The sequence below is a fragment of the Anolis sagrei genome, chromosome 1 (assembly GCF_037176765.1).
Source record: "Anolis sagrei isolate rAnoSag1 chromosome 1, rAnoSag1.mat, whole genome shotgun sequence".
Lineage (NCBI taxonomy): Eukaryota > Metazoa > Chordata > Lepidosauria > Squamata > Dactyloidae > Anolis > Anolis sagrei.
This window is the reverse complement of record NC_090021.1, coordinates 123533932-123550046: the sequence shown is the minus strand read 5'-3', so window position 1 is coordinate 123550046 and position 16115 is coordinate 123533932. Positions and strand designations below refer to the sequence as shown.

Below are 16115 nucleotides of genomic sequence, written 5' to 3'. Positions count from 1 at the left end.
CATTTATGGTTGCCATTGTGGTTGTACAATATGTATTGGGCATTGTGCAATGGTACCTAGTCATTGACATGTGTTGCATAATGTTGCTATTCAGCATGGGGACTGTGTAGAGGTGCTGTGGCATATATCCGCATGTAGGTATTTACACTGCAATGTTGGATTGAGGCCTCCTTCTCTTTCCTATCTAACTCTGGGATTTGTAATTTGATACAGCACATAAAGTTATCTGCCTAGGGCTTGTGGATGTGCACTCAGACTCTTTGGCTGGATCTACACTGCCAAATAATACAGAACTGCATTTATATGGTCAGTGTCAAACCATATAATTAAGTTGGAATCCCATTGAATTGAATTATATGGGTCAACACTGCATTATTTGACAGTGTAGATCTAAACCCAAACAGAGAGTCCTTTAATATTCAGGTTCTGAAGGATGAAGCTATGACAAAGTAGTAGTAAAATACTACAACTGTGTAGTGAAAACACACCCACAGTTAAAATACTTATCCAAAGTAATATCTAGTAGGTATAGTTAAACTTTTAAAGGATATTATATCCATCAAGTAAGCATCAGAATACGATGATATTTCCTTTGGCTGTCCCAGATCTTTCGCTTGATGGATGTAATCTCCTTCCTGACTTAGGAACGCATCCATTACCTCTTACAGAAAACATATAGCAGAAACAATCTTTCTGTAGTCATTTTGAAATAAATGCAATTGGATTTAGCACATGCACTCATGTATAAGGAGACCTGGAATTGTTTTGCTTTTCTTTACTTGTGTATCCAAAAATAACTGAGGACATTAAAAGTTTGAGTGTTTTTCAAATCATTTCCTAATACATATTAAGAAAATGGCAGGAAAGCAGAAAACAAACAAAAATATATCACAGTATGGCATTTGGAAATAAACTCCAGAATAATAAGCTAAATTGTACAATATGTCAATGTTTCAGGTTGTAGGATAAAAGGATCCTTTAGAACAAATCTCAAATATTAGAAAGATAAATAGTGATAGAACTCTGATGTCATAAACTTCTTTCCCCCCAAACAGAGACATTTTATTTTCTTGGTCTTCTTTTTCAGTTTCAACATGGAACCCAGTTATGATTTTTTGCATATTTATGAAGGAGAAGATTCCAACAGTCCTCTAATTGGCAGTTTTCAAGGCTCCCAGGCACCTGAAAGAATAGAGAGTAGTGGTAATAGCCTGTTTCTGGCATTTCGTAGTGATGCTTCCGTTGGCATGTCAGGATTTGCCATTGAATATAAAGGTAAATTTAATACAATATGTATTATCACATAAAGTGTAAACATAGCCATCTTTTCTTGTTTGCTTATAGTTGACATATAATCACAGCGTACTTTTGGTAATAAAGTTAGAGAGAAATATATACAGATAGTTTCCTTTGTGTTAGAATCCTCTCTGGTTTTAGAACATTTGTGGTGCCATTCCCTAATGCATGCCACCTCTCTGTCACAAGATCTCCAGGATTGCCATCACAAGAAGAACACACCTCATTATATCTAAATATCATCGCCATTTTCTTCTTCATCAGCATCTTCTTCATAATTTGTAGTCAAATATCTTGACCATCCTTATCCAGAATTTCAAAATACTCCAGAATACAATATTGTCTACATGGATAGCTGAGGTAGTGACTCCTTTGCTTTCTGATGGGTCAATGCACAAATTCTGTTTCATGCCTAAAAAATATTTGAAATATTGTAAATAAAAAAAACCTCCATGTTTTGTGCATAAGGTATATACAAAACATGTGAATTCAGTGTTTGTACTTGGACCCCGTCTCCAAGATAACTTATTATGCACCTATATGCAAATATAAGGATTCCAGAATTTGAAAGTATCTGAAATTCAATACACTTCTGGTCCCAAGTATCCCAGATAAGGGATGCTCAATCTGCATGTCCAAATATCATCATCATTCTCATCATGGTCATCATCATTTGTAGTCAGATATCTTGGAACAATTGTATTGTGCAAGTCTGATGAAATATCACATACTTGCATAAATATGTTCACACAACTTCTGTTGGAATCCTTTATTAAAAACTAAAATCTTGCAGTGGGGGGATAAAAACAGTCCAGGTATTGTTGATAGGAACGTGCCCTTTTAAATAAAAGTTCATTCAGTTTCTCTTACTCTCATTCGTATACAGTTCTCACTTCATGATATTGAGGGTTATGGCTGCAATTCCCTCATGAAAGTGGAATAATCATGACTATCTCAGGAGTGGGGATGGAGCGCTGATGCTTCAGTCCTCCCAAGAGGGTTACCTGCCATGGTTTCAGGAGCAAGAGGAGAAGCAGCCAAAACAGCACACTACTTTACCTTCTCTTGAGATCCTGACTCGTTTTCCTCTTCTTGCATGCGACAAGAGGTCAATTTCACCTGTGTGAAGGAAGACAGGTACTGAGGGAAACAGAAAAACATGATAAACAGGATAAAAAGAAACCATCCCTATGTTTATTTGTGGCATCCTCTAATGGATCCAGTTTCCCCTCCCCTTTCTGTGTGCTATGTGTTTCTGTTTCCACAGTCCCTCCCTTCCTTTACCCAGATGAAACAGACATTCATGAAAGACAAGAAGAGGAAGTTGTACAAGGGGAAGTTGTCTGGTAAAGGCAGTTAGGTATTGGACAAAGCAAAAACACATAGTACATCTTACTCCTGAACACCTCCTGAGGACAGAACTGCTATATGAATGTACACAGCTGCCCCAACTAAAGGCAGTGGTACAAGCGCTTGAATAATCAAAATTGTGAGTGTGGAAATCACAAAAGTGGAGGGACATTTTTAGTTCCATTTGTCCAAGTGACCAGTAGAAATGGGAGATGTGTTGTGGATTCCTCCTTTTGCAGCATTTGTGCAACTGCCCATTCTATTTTTCAAACATTGTAATATTTAATCTCTGGTTTGGGGAGGACATATGAATTGGAATGTTGGAAAAACTTATGCTTCAATGAAGGGAGTTGTTGAAGAAATTTCTGAAATGGAAATGTCTCACACCAGTTAAATAGAAAGAAATGGTGTATATCTGTCTAATACATACCAATTGCATACAGTTTGGTGCCGGTTATTTCAAGACTGATTTGCATATATGTTGTTTATTTCCCAAAGCAATATAAACTGTGAATCTTTCTATTTTATCAGAAAGCCAACCCTAGCCGGTGAGAAAATATACATTTGCATAATACCTTTTGGGTTATTTCTCTATAATTTTATAGTGAACACATGCATTTCTCTTGTCTCATTGACCCTTTTTTTGTTGCTCAGATTTGCATCTAAATTATCAAATTTTTCCCCCTTTTTGCAGAACAGATACCAGACCTGCTTTTTCAAACTCTCACAAAAAAACCCCAATGTACATCAACAATATAATCAAAGAAAGGAAGTACAAGGGGAAAAATAACAACTTCAGAGCATTTAAATTTCCAAATGATTGCTTTATCAATTTAGCATTAAAAAAGACTAAATAAATATTTATATCTTGTTTTATTTAAACAAGAGGAAAATACATTGATGTGTGCTTGAATAAAGATATTTATATTGTACCTTGTTAAACAAATATGTAATATTTGCATCAATTGCAGTTTTAGTTGGTCCAGTTTAGAGTTCCAGTGAACACTTAACAGATGACAAAGTGTGATTTCCACTGTGTGCCCAGTATTCCCATTTAACCATCTATAATTCAGAAATGCCTTCTGTTTATAAAATCACATTGTTTTAAATTCATCTCTGAATGATGTGAAGACATTTTTGGGTTAATCAAATTACAGCTCAAAACAATCAAATAAATGTAATATATGTCCCAAAGGTGTTTGACTTCTTAATATTTACTGTCGGTGCAGGATGTTTTCTTGAGTACAAAGTCATCTCTACATTCTGTCATACATCTTGGGAAATTAAATCTTCTTAAGTGTTCAGCCATGGAGCTTTCATATTCATTCTACATTCACATTATTATCCAAAGTGAAATAAATTATGCATCATCAGCAAATGCATGCTTAACTTGTATAATTTACAGAGTTCATAAGTTTTCACTTATTTTGTAGTACAAAGCATACAACCTAGGGTATACTTTTCTGAGGCTAATTCTGTTTTGCATATTTCTCACCTTTTTTGTTCTTGTTATTTATGTATTATCTGTGCAGACTGGTCTTTTTCTAAGGTGCTTGAACCTGTGAATATTAGTATGATACGGAGATAAATATTGCTGGATGCTTGTAGACAAATCCAGTTTATATTCAACAACCCCTGTCTGGAATCCTTTTGCAAAGTTGCTAATACATAATATATGCACATTTGTAACTGTTATATATTCATGTTTTCTATATAGTACCTTATATATAGGGACTATGAATGTCACTCAAACCCCACAGTCCCTATGTATAAGGTACTATTCATAGTCCCTATGTATAGTATCTTATACATAGGGACTATGAATGTCACTCAAACCCCGCTTACCATTAAGCAGCTACTAGAATTTGAGGATCCATTACACTGCAAAATTAGTTTGCAATGGTTATACAGGATTATGCCACATACTTTGCTCCTGTTCTTTGCTTCAATTAGCAGAGACACAATTAAGCTACCGGAGTACCGTATATTCCGGCATATAAGACGACTGGGCATATAAGATGACCCCCAACTTTTCCAGTTAAAATATAGAGTTTGGGATATATTCGCCATATAAGACTACCCCTCTTCCAACGCACACAGATTTTTTTTAAAAGAATCAGATTTGATTTCTATGTGGTAATTTTCCTATTATTGTACCTCCTCTGCCTCTCAGATCTTGCACATGTGCACCTGCACCGCTTCACTGCAGTCTTCAGGAGTGAGATCTGAAAGGCAGAGGAGGAGGTCAGACAGGTAAAAGAGGTGTGTTTGTCTGGGCCCAGAGCCACTCTATTCTCTTTTTTCCATACCCCGGGTGCCCTGGACACCTGCAGCTTGCTCCACCCTTCACTTACAACTTCCTGGTGAGGCACCCCTTCACCTCACCATCGGGACCACATTAAGTCCATGAATCCTGATGAATGGATTTTCTTCTTCCGTACTTGTGCAGCGTCGCCCTTAATGCTTTCATACAGTTGCTGCATATGGCAGGGACACGGCCATTGCCATTTTTGAGCTCCCCCCCCCCCCACCATATGCGGCAACCACAGATTCTCCAATCTGATTGGAAGTTTCAGCACCCGCTCTATAAGACTACTCCCGTGTATAAGACTACTCCCATGTATAAGACTACTCCCATGTAAAATACCCCCATGTATAAGACTACTCCCATGCATAAGACTACTCCCGGGTATAAGACTACTCCCGTGTATAAGACTACTCTTGCGTATAAGACGACCCCTGACTTTTGAGAAGATTTTCTTGGGTTAAAAAGTAGTCTTATACACCAGAATATATGGTACTTCATTTTCTTTCGTATTTATATCTCTCACCTTCATTGCAAACAAATCTTGCAAAGCATATATGATAGTTCTATGTTGCTTTTTTATGCCACCGGCTGATATGATAACCATTTATACGTACATTTTGGTCCTGCTGGTTTTTGGAACAGAGAACTGTTCAAATATTTGAACTGATTCAAATTTCAACACTTGTTTTGTTAAAGACTAATGAGAAGACTTGTTTTGTCTTGTTGATAAACATCCTTTTCATCTGGTTGTGCCAGCACTCTCTCAACTCATAGAAGGAAGAAAAAAGATACTTTCAGATTCAAATGTGACACATGTTTTTATTTAAATTAATCCAGTCTGAAATGAGCCAAATTAAAAGTGGGATTACTGTAATAGGAGAGTAACTGTCTCAGAATAAGGAAAAAAACACTCATTTCTCAAAGTGTTAAAATGTGTGGGGCCCAAAGTCTCCAGATCCATTACCTACTCTTCAGGCTGAATTGTTGGTTGGTTATGACATCAACGTTTTACTGAAATAATATCTTGAGATACATGCCTGTGTTCCCCTAACCAAAATCCTCCCATCTGCACTTCCTTCCAGATGGCCAAAAAGGAAATCAAATCAAGCACACAAAATTGTATGACATAGGTGAAAAATACAAAAGGCCAATCAGCAATAATCCCTCAAATTCTTGTTAATCTTCACTTAACCCGCAAAAGCCCATATTATCATCAAAGGACAATGTGTAGCTTTGAAAGCTGGTGTCTCTTTCTCATGTGTATTTTTTACTTCAGTACATTAGGAAGTAGTGATAGCAATGTGATGGAAAGCAGTCATTGCAATATCAACCTAATTTGTACATTTCAATGTTTGTGTGTTTGTAGACTGGCATTCTTAAAATGAATTATTTCTGTTTTTCACATCAGAAAAACCACGAGAAGCCTGTTTTGATCCTGGCAACATAATGAATGGAACAAGAATTGGAGCAGACCTTAAACTTGGATCAAGTATTACTTATCAGTGTGATTCTGGATACAAAATTATTGACCCTTCCACTATCACTTGTGAGATTGGGGTTGATGGAAAGCCTGCATGGAACAGAGTTTTACCATCTTGTAATGGTATGTACTGATTCTGCAATGATAGTGGTTTTTCTTCTGCCTCCCCCCATCCTCCTCCTCCTCCCTTTACTTTTTGCCTCAGTATGCTACAGAATTTTAGATTAATGAGAAATACAATTATAGAACCCCTTGAAGATGTATACAGTTCATGGCCTCCTCTGTTAGCTAGTACAAGAAGAGCTGAAAGTTATGGAGTAAGGCTAATAACTATATTTATCTGCTTTGGACAAAATGAATGAAAAGTTTAGATTAAAAATGCTTCGTTCTCCCCTCCCCCCACATTTGATTTGATGCACACATATAAGAGCTGATAGTAGACAAATCTGTGGAAGAGGGCTTTTTATTGATGAAAAAGTATTTTTTTTTTAAAAAAAAACTTACTAGGAATCTAAAATATAGAGCCACATTATAATATGGGAGTGCAGACTAATATAAACCAGTTCAATCCAGTAAATCTTCATTCTGAAACATGGTTATAAGGCAGTGTAGATCCAGCCTTTGACCTCTTTATAGCAACTTAAGAATTTCTAAGCATCTGAAGGATGCAGTTTTGGATCCAAATCATTGCAACTAGATTTCCTCTGAACACACACACACACACACACACACACACACACACACACACACACACACTGAAAGGCCAAAGGACTTTCCAATATAATGTGAAACATCAGACATGAACTACAGAGGAAGAGAGAAATTGGTAGAAGCATAGAGGAGGGCAGACCTGTGAGTGAAGTGACTTTGTTTTGGTACCTGAGAATACAAGCAACCAACATTTTGAAACAGGAAGTTTGGATATAATTTGTAGAATTTTCTATTTAAATATTTTTACAGTAAGGTGGAGAAAAATTAAGATATGTCATAAATGCTGCCATACCAATACTACTGCAAATAAATTGCATTCTACGCCATCATCTGGAACATAGTCAAGGCTGTTGTGGGAACTGTGCTGAAAATTTCAGCTTAAATGGTTATGTCCTTAGTTTTGCAAAAACGTCTAGGAATATGTTTATTACTTTTTTTTCTAAGTTGCTTCAGCCTTTTATGATCTGAGGTCCCTTGGGTTGCAGTGCATATCTGTTTTTTTCTGATTTCCAGGCCCTCCAAAATAGCATGTTTGTTTAAGGATAAGTGTTCCATTTTTGCATCTCTTTTCAAATCCTTCTAACCTTTCAATATAATTCATTTTCCCTTTTTGCTACCCCATCTGATGTTTTCAGTGAGTGTCGCACTGTGACCTCAAGATCTATTTCTTCAGTTGTGACAGCCAATTTAGATCCCATCAATTTCTGTATGCCTACTTCAAGAGCATCATTTTGCACTTACATCGTGCCTCAACTGCCATTGTATTACTTAGTCACCCATGTGTTTGAAATATATTTCTAGAGCACTGTAGTCCATTTGGGATTGTAACATCATGAATAATTGTCACTTGCAAACTTCACTCTTCACTCTACCTTATGAACCAATTAAAATAAGTTTAGTATCAGTTTCAAAATATCTTGGAAGAGCCCAGTCTTGGAATGCCTACTTAGTAAAAAAAAATCAATTTATCAATTCCTACCCTTTGCTTCTTTCTCTACTCCCCACACCAGTTTTAAAAATTTACTATCTATAAATTCAGTACATTATCTCCAGATTTCAAACTTCTATCAGAAGTCACCGGATGGGGATTAATAAAATAAACACAGTGAGCAGAGGAGGAAAAGACAAAGTAGACGTCATTATGATGAATTCTGTGCCAATAATAATAATAATAATAATAATAATAATAATACTTTATTTGTATTCTGCCCTATCTTTCCTAGGGGGCTTAGGACGGATTCCAACAAACACAGAGGCAAACATTCAATGCCTCAAGACAATCCCAAAGCAAACCGACGTCAAACAACTAATTCTAATATAAGACCTAAAATTACACAAACAATTAAACAGTAAAATTATATCTAACTATATAAACATGCACCTCAATTTACAATGCTCCCAAAGGTTCATTGAAAGATTTTAAATTAGCTATAATGGCAATAATGTACACTGCGCCAGCCAACCCGCCAGCCAGGTCCAGAGTGCAATCGAGTTGGAAATGTATTAGCTGACTGCCTGTAGTCTGACATTTTCTAGTTCTCCTCTCCATATGCTAGAGAGCACAAGTGGGTTTTTAATTGTTTTTTGAAGGAGAGGAGGGAAGGGATCATTTTTTATTTCTTTGGGGAAGGCATTCCTGAGGTAGGGGTGATCACAGAGAAGGCCCCCTCTCTCATTTCCACTAGCTGTACTTTGGACAGGGGTGGGGGGTGGGTGGGACTGAGAGTAGGATCTTCTTCACTGACTGCAGTGTCCGAGTTGGTTTACAAGAGGAGATGTGGTTTTTCAGATAGCCTGGACCTGAATCATTTAATGAGAATATGTATAATAAAGTAAAATGGGGATTATAACTGTTGTTTTTAAATGTGGATTTGTGCTTATGTGTCTGCAGAATGTATCTAATACTGTGATTACTACCAGAAACTCCTTGAAAACTTTTAAGGCTGCAATCCTAATGACATTTTCTAAAGAAAGGCCCATTGAATATTTTGTTATTTCCAAATAAAACATGTAAAGAATTGTTCTATCATTAAACTATATATGCTGATTTTAAAAAATGAAATGTTTGTCACCATTCAATATGTTTATACTTTGTCTTTTTCCTCCCAGCTCCCTGTGGGGGCCAGTATACTGGATCAGATGGAGTGGTTTTATCACCAAATTATCCTCAAAACTACACTGTTGGTCAGACTTGTCAGTACTCAATTACTGTTCCTAAGGAATTTGGTAAGTTTTACTAGCGCGAAGAGTTCATTAATTCTTAGGAAGCTGATTTTATTGTCTTATGTACAACAAAACCAAAAGTGACTATGCTTGTCGTTATTCAGTACAATACAGATTCCATTATGCCGTGGTGTTTTATATTGTTTTGCTCGAATTATTTCAAGGTTTTATATTTTCCAAGGTAATCAGCAGGTATAAATATTCCTGGAACATCATGAGGTCTAAATTATCACCAGTCTGTCTTTGTTCATATATGATATAGCAATGGCTCATGTTTGCCTACCCCCTTCTCAGAAACTCCTTCAAAATGTTGAATGTTCTTGAATTAAAATGTGTGTCAGTGATTTCAACATTTATGTAACTACTATTATCTAGTCAAAGAGGTGCTATAGTATGTTCTCAAAGAATTATTCCAAATGCTACCTAAAATTGTGAGAAGACCTTTCAAATTTGATATTTGGGATGTGTGGAAAATATTGACTTCAGATACAAACATGTCAAAATTTTCATCTTAGGCAAGTCTATAGTAATCTGTATGGATTCTGACCTGAGTGTTTTTTCCCCAGATTTTTACAAAAACACAGAAAACAATGGAAAAAATTAAGAATTACATAATATTTGGAAAACAGGAGGCTACCATACTGTGCAAATATTTTCTGTAAATTCCTGCCAATTAGGATATTTGATCTGAAATTATAGTTTTGCTCAATAGGTTTTTAATCACACTTTATAAGATCAAACTCAAGGAGGGAGTGCTGATGAAACATTAGACCAGAACTTTCCACACTGTTTCATCGCACATCAGTGTGTCAGCTGCTGTGATCATGTGTGTGTCACCTGGTTTGAAGAGGCCAGGGTGGCAGAGGTGCATCTGTTGAGCCCTACAGGCTGTGTGGCATCCCTCTGTCCTTTGGCTGTGTTTCTTCACTCAAGCCCTCCTTGTAATCTCTACGCTCCATTCCTAACCCCCTCCCCCCCCGTCCTGTCTTTTGCCTCCCTTGGTTGTGGGTTTCAAACCAAGGGAGGCAGATTAAACAAAAAGCAGAGCCTTCCTACCATGGTCTGGACTGTGGGCTCACCATCCCTCCCTCCCTTACTGTCAGATTTGCTGAGGAAGGACAACCAGGCTAGGCAGAACGGAAGCATACCTCCGTATCTGACAAAAGTTAAACTCACCCCTCTCTGTGCCCCATTTCCCTGCTGAGCCTAGCTTTTGTCCTCCTGAGGTGCCTGTGGAGTCTGTTATGCATTGGGGGCTGCCCCAGAGGGGGCTTGCAGAGGACATATTGGAAGTGGGGTGGGGTGCATGAGTTCAACTGTCTGATTTGAGCGAGAAGGGCACACCCTTCTGGTTTGCTAATAAAACTGAATTAATGTATTACAAAATGATGCATGTCTAAAAAGTGTGTCACCAACATTAAATGTTTAGAAAGTTCTGCCTTAGAAAAACAAGAGATGTGATGTATTGGCTATCTTTGACACAACTGTTTGGAGCCACTTTCAGAAAACTTGAACCTGTTGTCCTTCCCCTCAAAGCCGAGACCTAAAGGAGAAAAACAGTAAACTCTGTTCCAAAAGGTTATTCCCTTTTTTATCTCCAAGTCTCAAGTCCCTTTTGCCAAATGCTGCCTGTGGTTGTTCATTGATTATTGATCAAGATTTCACTTCACAGTGCCACTCCATCAGTTTCATATCTTGCAGTGCTTGTAAAGCAAGGGCATTGACTTTCAGCCTCATCAGACTATCATTTTAAAGTGAGAATCCTTGCTTTCTTGCCATCTTTTGCCTCCTGCAAAAGTCTTGGAAATATAGTTTAGGGAGGGGCCTTTAGAATTTTCAGCTAGAGAGGTCCTTGCTTTCCCAAACTATATTTCCCAGAGTTCTGCAGGAGGCAGAATACACTAAAAATGTGGGTCTGCCCACTTTAAATCGCTAATCTGATAAAAACCCTTAGATAGTAAGTTTTGGGGAGATTGTACCATTATTTTTTTAAGGGGATGCAAGGTTATTTCTTCCTCCTATGACCATAAAGCAACACAAGACTTCAATCGTTCTGGTAACAGATTCTTGTGGAAAAGATAACATAACAGCAAACGCTTTTAATAAAAACATTAAATTGCCACTGGGTGAACCTAAGAAACTGAAATGCTATCTCAAAAAAGTGGTGTTTGGCTAAAGGTAATGATCTCAATGAGTAAAAAGCATACCTTTCTTTGAACTCCACCTCCAATACGTAAGTTATATTTTTGATGTTTCAGTTGACAAAGTTCTGTTTTAGAACCGAGAATATTGATATTTAGGCCAATATTTAGTTGAGTGTTGGTGTCCTTCCAAGCAGGAGTCAGGGTTTCAAAGTGTATCTTATACAAGTGTGATTAGATCAACCAGCTCCCTTAATTTTGTTTTATTTGGTTTTTTCATTCAGGGATTTCCAGTGGTGTCAGACATACAATCTGGGGGTGTTGTTGGGGATTTTGAGGTATCCTGCTGTGACCACAGCAAACCTATCATCATACCAAATAGTTTCAGATTCATTGCTAAGAGAAATTGAGCAATTCACCCTATTATTGTGTTCAAGCCTTAAATGCTAGGTGCTAGAATTATAGGAGTTTTACAAATAATCTCTGCCTCCTAACTGTTATGGAATCAATAGTTTGGTGCTGACTTTACCTGGAATTAGTACTTTTGACCTAAATCCAATGGCTAGCCTTAACTAGAGTGGACTCATTGAATTTATTTCTTAAAAGTACTTCAGCAGTTACTATAGTGCAGTTGAATATAAACAAAGCGGACTAAGAATTTAAACCTTTCTGATGTTTGTGCTTATTTTAAGGTTTTGATCTGCTGCATGGAAATGTGCCATTCAGATCCCTTTTTTTTTTACATAGCAATATATCAGGTTCTAACAAATACATGTTTAGTACCATGCCTTCATTTTTTAAGAAGTGGCAGACCCAAAGGATGCTTACCAAGGGCTCCTGCTCATCCTGGAGAGAAGTGACCAGTGGGATGTCACATGGGTCTCTCCTAGGCCTAGGGCCATTCAACATGTTTATCAATGACTTGAATGTCAGAGCAGGAGGCATGCTTATCAAATGTGCAGATTATACCAAATTTGGAGAGGATCCTAAAGGATCACAATCTAGAATGACCATAACAGATTTGAGAGTTGGGCCAAAAGTGACCAAATGAATTCCAACAGGGAAAAATAACTTAACAGGGGAAAATAACAAAAATGAAATGCACAGCTATCAAATGGGTGGCATCTGGCTTGAAAACAATACATTTTAAAGGGATCTATTAGACCACAAGTTGAACATGATCCAACAATGTGATGCAGCAGCTAAATGACAATGGGATTTTGGATTGCATCAAAAGGAGTATAGTGTCTTGATCAAGGGAACTCATGGTGCTTCTCTATTCTGCTTTGGTCAGACCTCACCTAGATTACAATGTCCAGTTCTGGGCACCCCAATTCAAGAGGGATATTGATAAGCTGGAAGGTGTCCAGAGAAGGGTAACTAAAATGATCAGAGGTCTGGAGACCATGCCCTATGAGCTGTGGCTTAAAGAGCTGGGTATGTTTAGCCTGCAATAGAGAAGTTTGAGAGGAGACATAATTGCCATGCTTAAATATTTGAAAGGATGCCATAAGGATGAGGGAGCAGGCTTGTTTTTTGCTGCCCTGGAGACTAGGGACATCTTCACACAGCCCTTTTGGCAATGCCTAGCAAAAGGGAAGGCACATTGGGCAGCTCATGGTGCCCCGTGCACCCTCCCTCCTCCCCATCAGATGGCAGAAAGAGTGGCAATGCATGTTGCCCCATCACCCTTTCTGCCATCACATGGGAAAAAAGGGAGGAAAGTGTGGATAGCTCTGTCAGAGCTATCCAAAATACATCTTCCTCCACTTTGGCACTTCCCCCTAACTTTGAGAGGAAAGTGGGTGGGACCTGCCAACATTGTGTGATGATTCATGGCAGATCCTGCCTTTGCTGCAAAATGGGGCAAAAATACCTTATGTACAAAGCTACAAAATGGGGCAAAAATACCTTATGTGAAAAGGTGGTAGGACTCGCAGCAATGTAATCAAAGTACAGGAAAGGAGGTTTCACCAGAACATTGGGGAGAAACTCCTGACCATAACAGCTGTTCAACCGTGGAATTCTCTGCCTTGGAGTGCTGTGGATGCTACTTTGGAGACTTTTTTTAAAAAAAGTCTGGTTGGCCATCTATTGGGAGTGCTTTCATTGTATGTTTCTGTATTGCAGGGGGTTGGACTGGTTGCTCCCTGTGGGTTTTTCCAACTGATTGGGACTACCAATTGGATTTAGGACTCAGAGCATTGTTTCTGAAAGAACTATGTGTCTAAAAGGAAGACTTTAATCACCATGTTCCAAAGATAATATATTTACAGGAGCAAAAAGACAAAGTTCAACATTTTAAAATGTAGGTGTTCTGATCGCCACAACATTTTCTGTGATGGTGGCATTGCATGTTCCAGTGAACCCAGATACTGTGTTACTGCATTGCTTCTACCACATTAGCCAGACATTTGCTGGCTAAATGTACCATGAAAAGGTAGTGCCGTGGAGGACAGAATAGCTACATTTAAATAGTTTGTAAATTTAACATCAGAAAATTTAAAATTAGTCACATTTTTGAATAATTCAGTCACAGTTTGGGAAAAAAATAGCCTGAAAGCTGTGATGAAGAAGTCAGATTGTGATTTGGCACCACAAAAAAAATAAAAATCAAATTTCAGTACCAGTTGGATCTCCAGTAGTAAGCAATTCTACAAATGGGGTTTCATGACAGAGAAGGCCCTCTATCATGTGCAATACTAGTGCAACAACTAAAATGGTCCCAATGAATTTGAGCAGATGGCTTTTTCTTCAAAATGCCTGACAAATTTATAACAACAGGCAATTTATGGTTTTAATCCTTACCAGATGAGAAGCAAAAGTAAGCAGGGGCAGAATCAAATAGTATACTGAACAAAACTGACAAAAAGTGCTACTGTTATAATCAATGCAGAAAGATAGGAACAGACCACAAATGAGATAGTTATCTTCTCCTTAAGATTTCAGAAATGAGAGGAAAATTTAAACCAAAAATAGGAATCCTATTCAGTCCGTAGGGTTTTCATCAGTCGTGTCCTAGGTGAATTGAAGTCACTTCTGGTGTGAGAGAATTGGCCGTCTGCAAGGATGTTGCTCAGGGGATGCCCAGATGTGTTAACATCCTATGGGAGGCTTCTGTCATGTCCCCACATGGGAAGCTGGAGCTGACAGATGGAAATTAACATGGGCCAAATCCCTGCAGCCAGCCTGCTGACCAGGATTGGCCATAGGAAGCATATTATTGAACTGTTGAAACAGATCTACATTATACTACTCCATTTCTAGGAAGAATTGAAAAGTTCTGCTTATGTTCTATAAAGCCATATATGGCTTGAGTCCATACTGTCTGAAAATACTTCTCAATTAGAGATATAATTCTTCACTAAGTTTTTTTTCCCACCAAAGAAAACATTATGGAAAATTTCTGCAGTTGTCTTCCCTCTGTGAGAGAATGTCTTTGGAATCTACGCCATTTTCAAACCTAGTCACAATTTGGGACTGATTACATAATTCAAATTACTGTTTGTATAATTCATATGGTTGTTGTAGTCAGAAATTATCACTTTTTTGCATAGCATTCTACTCTGCAATATTATTTCCTGCATAGAAAACACTGGTTTATGTGTAGAAAATGTAAATATTGAGCAGATAAGTCCCCAATTACAGAGTGGTTTTTCCTGCACAGGAAATAATATTTCTGTTTTAATTCTGCTTTTAAAATTATTCATCCATCCATCCTTTGTCTAGAATTCATACACACTTTCAGAAACAGAGAAAAGAAATATAAAGTGACAGTTTGCTTTCCTTGAAAGCACAGTCTATGCTAAGAGCCTTGTTCCCTAGAAGGCAGTGATCCTTGCGCTCTGTTCTCCTGATATGCAGCTTCTGATAGAAGTGTTGTCACTGAAGTTTTGTAATCTGCATAACCCTTCCTGCTACTGTTGCACCTGCAGGCTGAAACAAAGATCTGACATTTGCTTTAGGAGACTCCATTAAATGCATTCCATGTTTTTCTCTCTCTTCAGGAGGACTTGAAGCATTTTAAAAGGAAGCACTATGCCACCTCTCTCCTTCCCTTAGATTAAAGTCAAACAAAACTTCAGGCACAGAGCAGGCAGGTCTGGTAGTAGAGCCAATCTTTGCAGGGGAACTGATTACTATTCTTGCAAGTTATAGACTTTGCCAGCTTTCTAGTGTTCTTCTAGAGACTTTGTAAACAAATTCAGACAATGTATTGTCAAAGACTTTCATGGCCGGAATCACTGGGTTGTTGTAGGTTTTTCTGGGTTATATAAACCCATTTTCCTATTTCCAACAGACCTCACTACCTCTGAGGATGCTTTCCATAGATGCAGGCAAAACGTCAGGAGAAAATGCCTCTAGAACATGGCCATATAACCCAGAAAAACCTACAACAACCCACAAATTCAGACAAGTCAACTGATGCTATGGAACTGTAACTTCTTTGTGCACAAATTAGAAGTAATGAGGTGAAACACACATGATAAGATTAAGTAGGGACGTATTAAATTGTTTGTAACACAAACCATGTAGTGGAGGCATTCCATAGTGTACAATACTGCTTCCCAAATGTGGTCCCCTCAGCTCAGTGTTGGAGTCACGA

General features: G+C 37.9%; 1 protein-coding gene across 2 annotated transcripts in view; it reads left to right on the top strand.

Annotated features, from left to right (window-relative positions):
* Positions 1-16115, top strand: part of CSMD1 (CUB and Sushi multiple domains 1) — a 1217927-nt gene that overhangs the window by 1033264 nt on the left and 168548 nt on the right. For both annotated transcript variants that reach the window (XM_067468320.1, XM_060788521.2), the window contains exons 29-31: positions 1088-1275; positions 6363-6557; positions 9255-9371. In XM_067468320.1, the coding sequence (XP_067324421.1) occupies positions 1088-1275; positions 6363-6557; positions 9255-9371 (500 nt within the window). The remainder of the gene's footprint in view (positions 1-1087; positions 1276-6362; positions 6558-9254; positions 9372-16115) is intronic.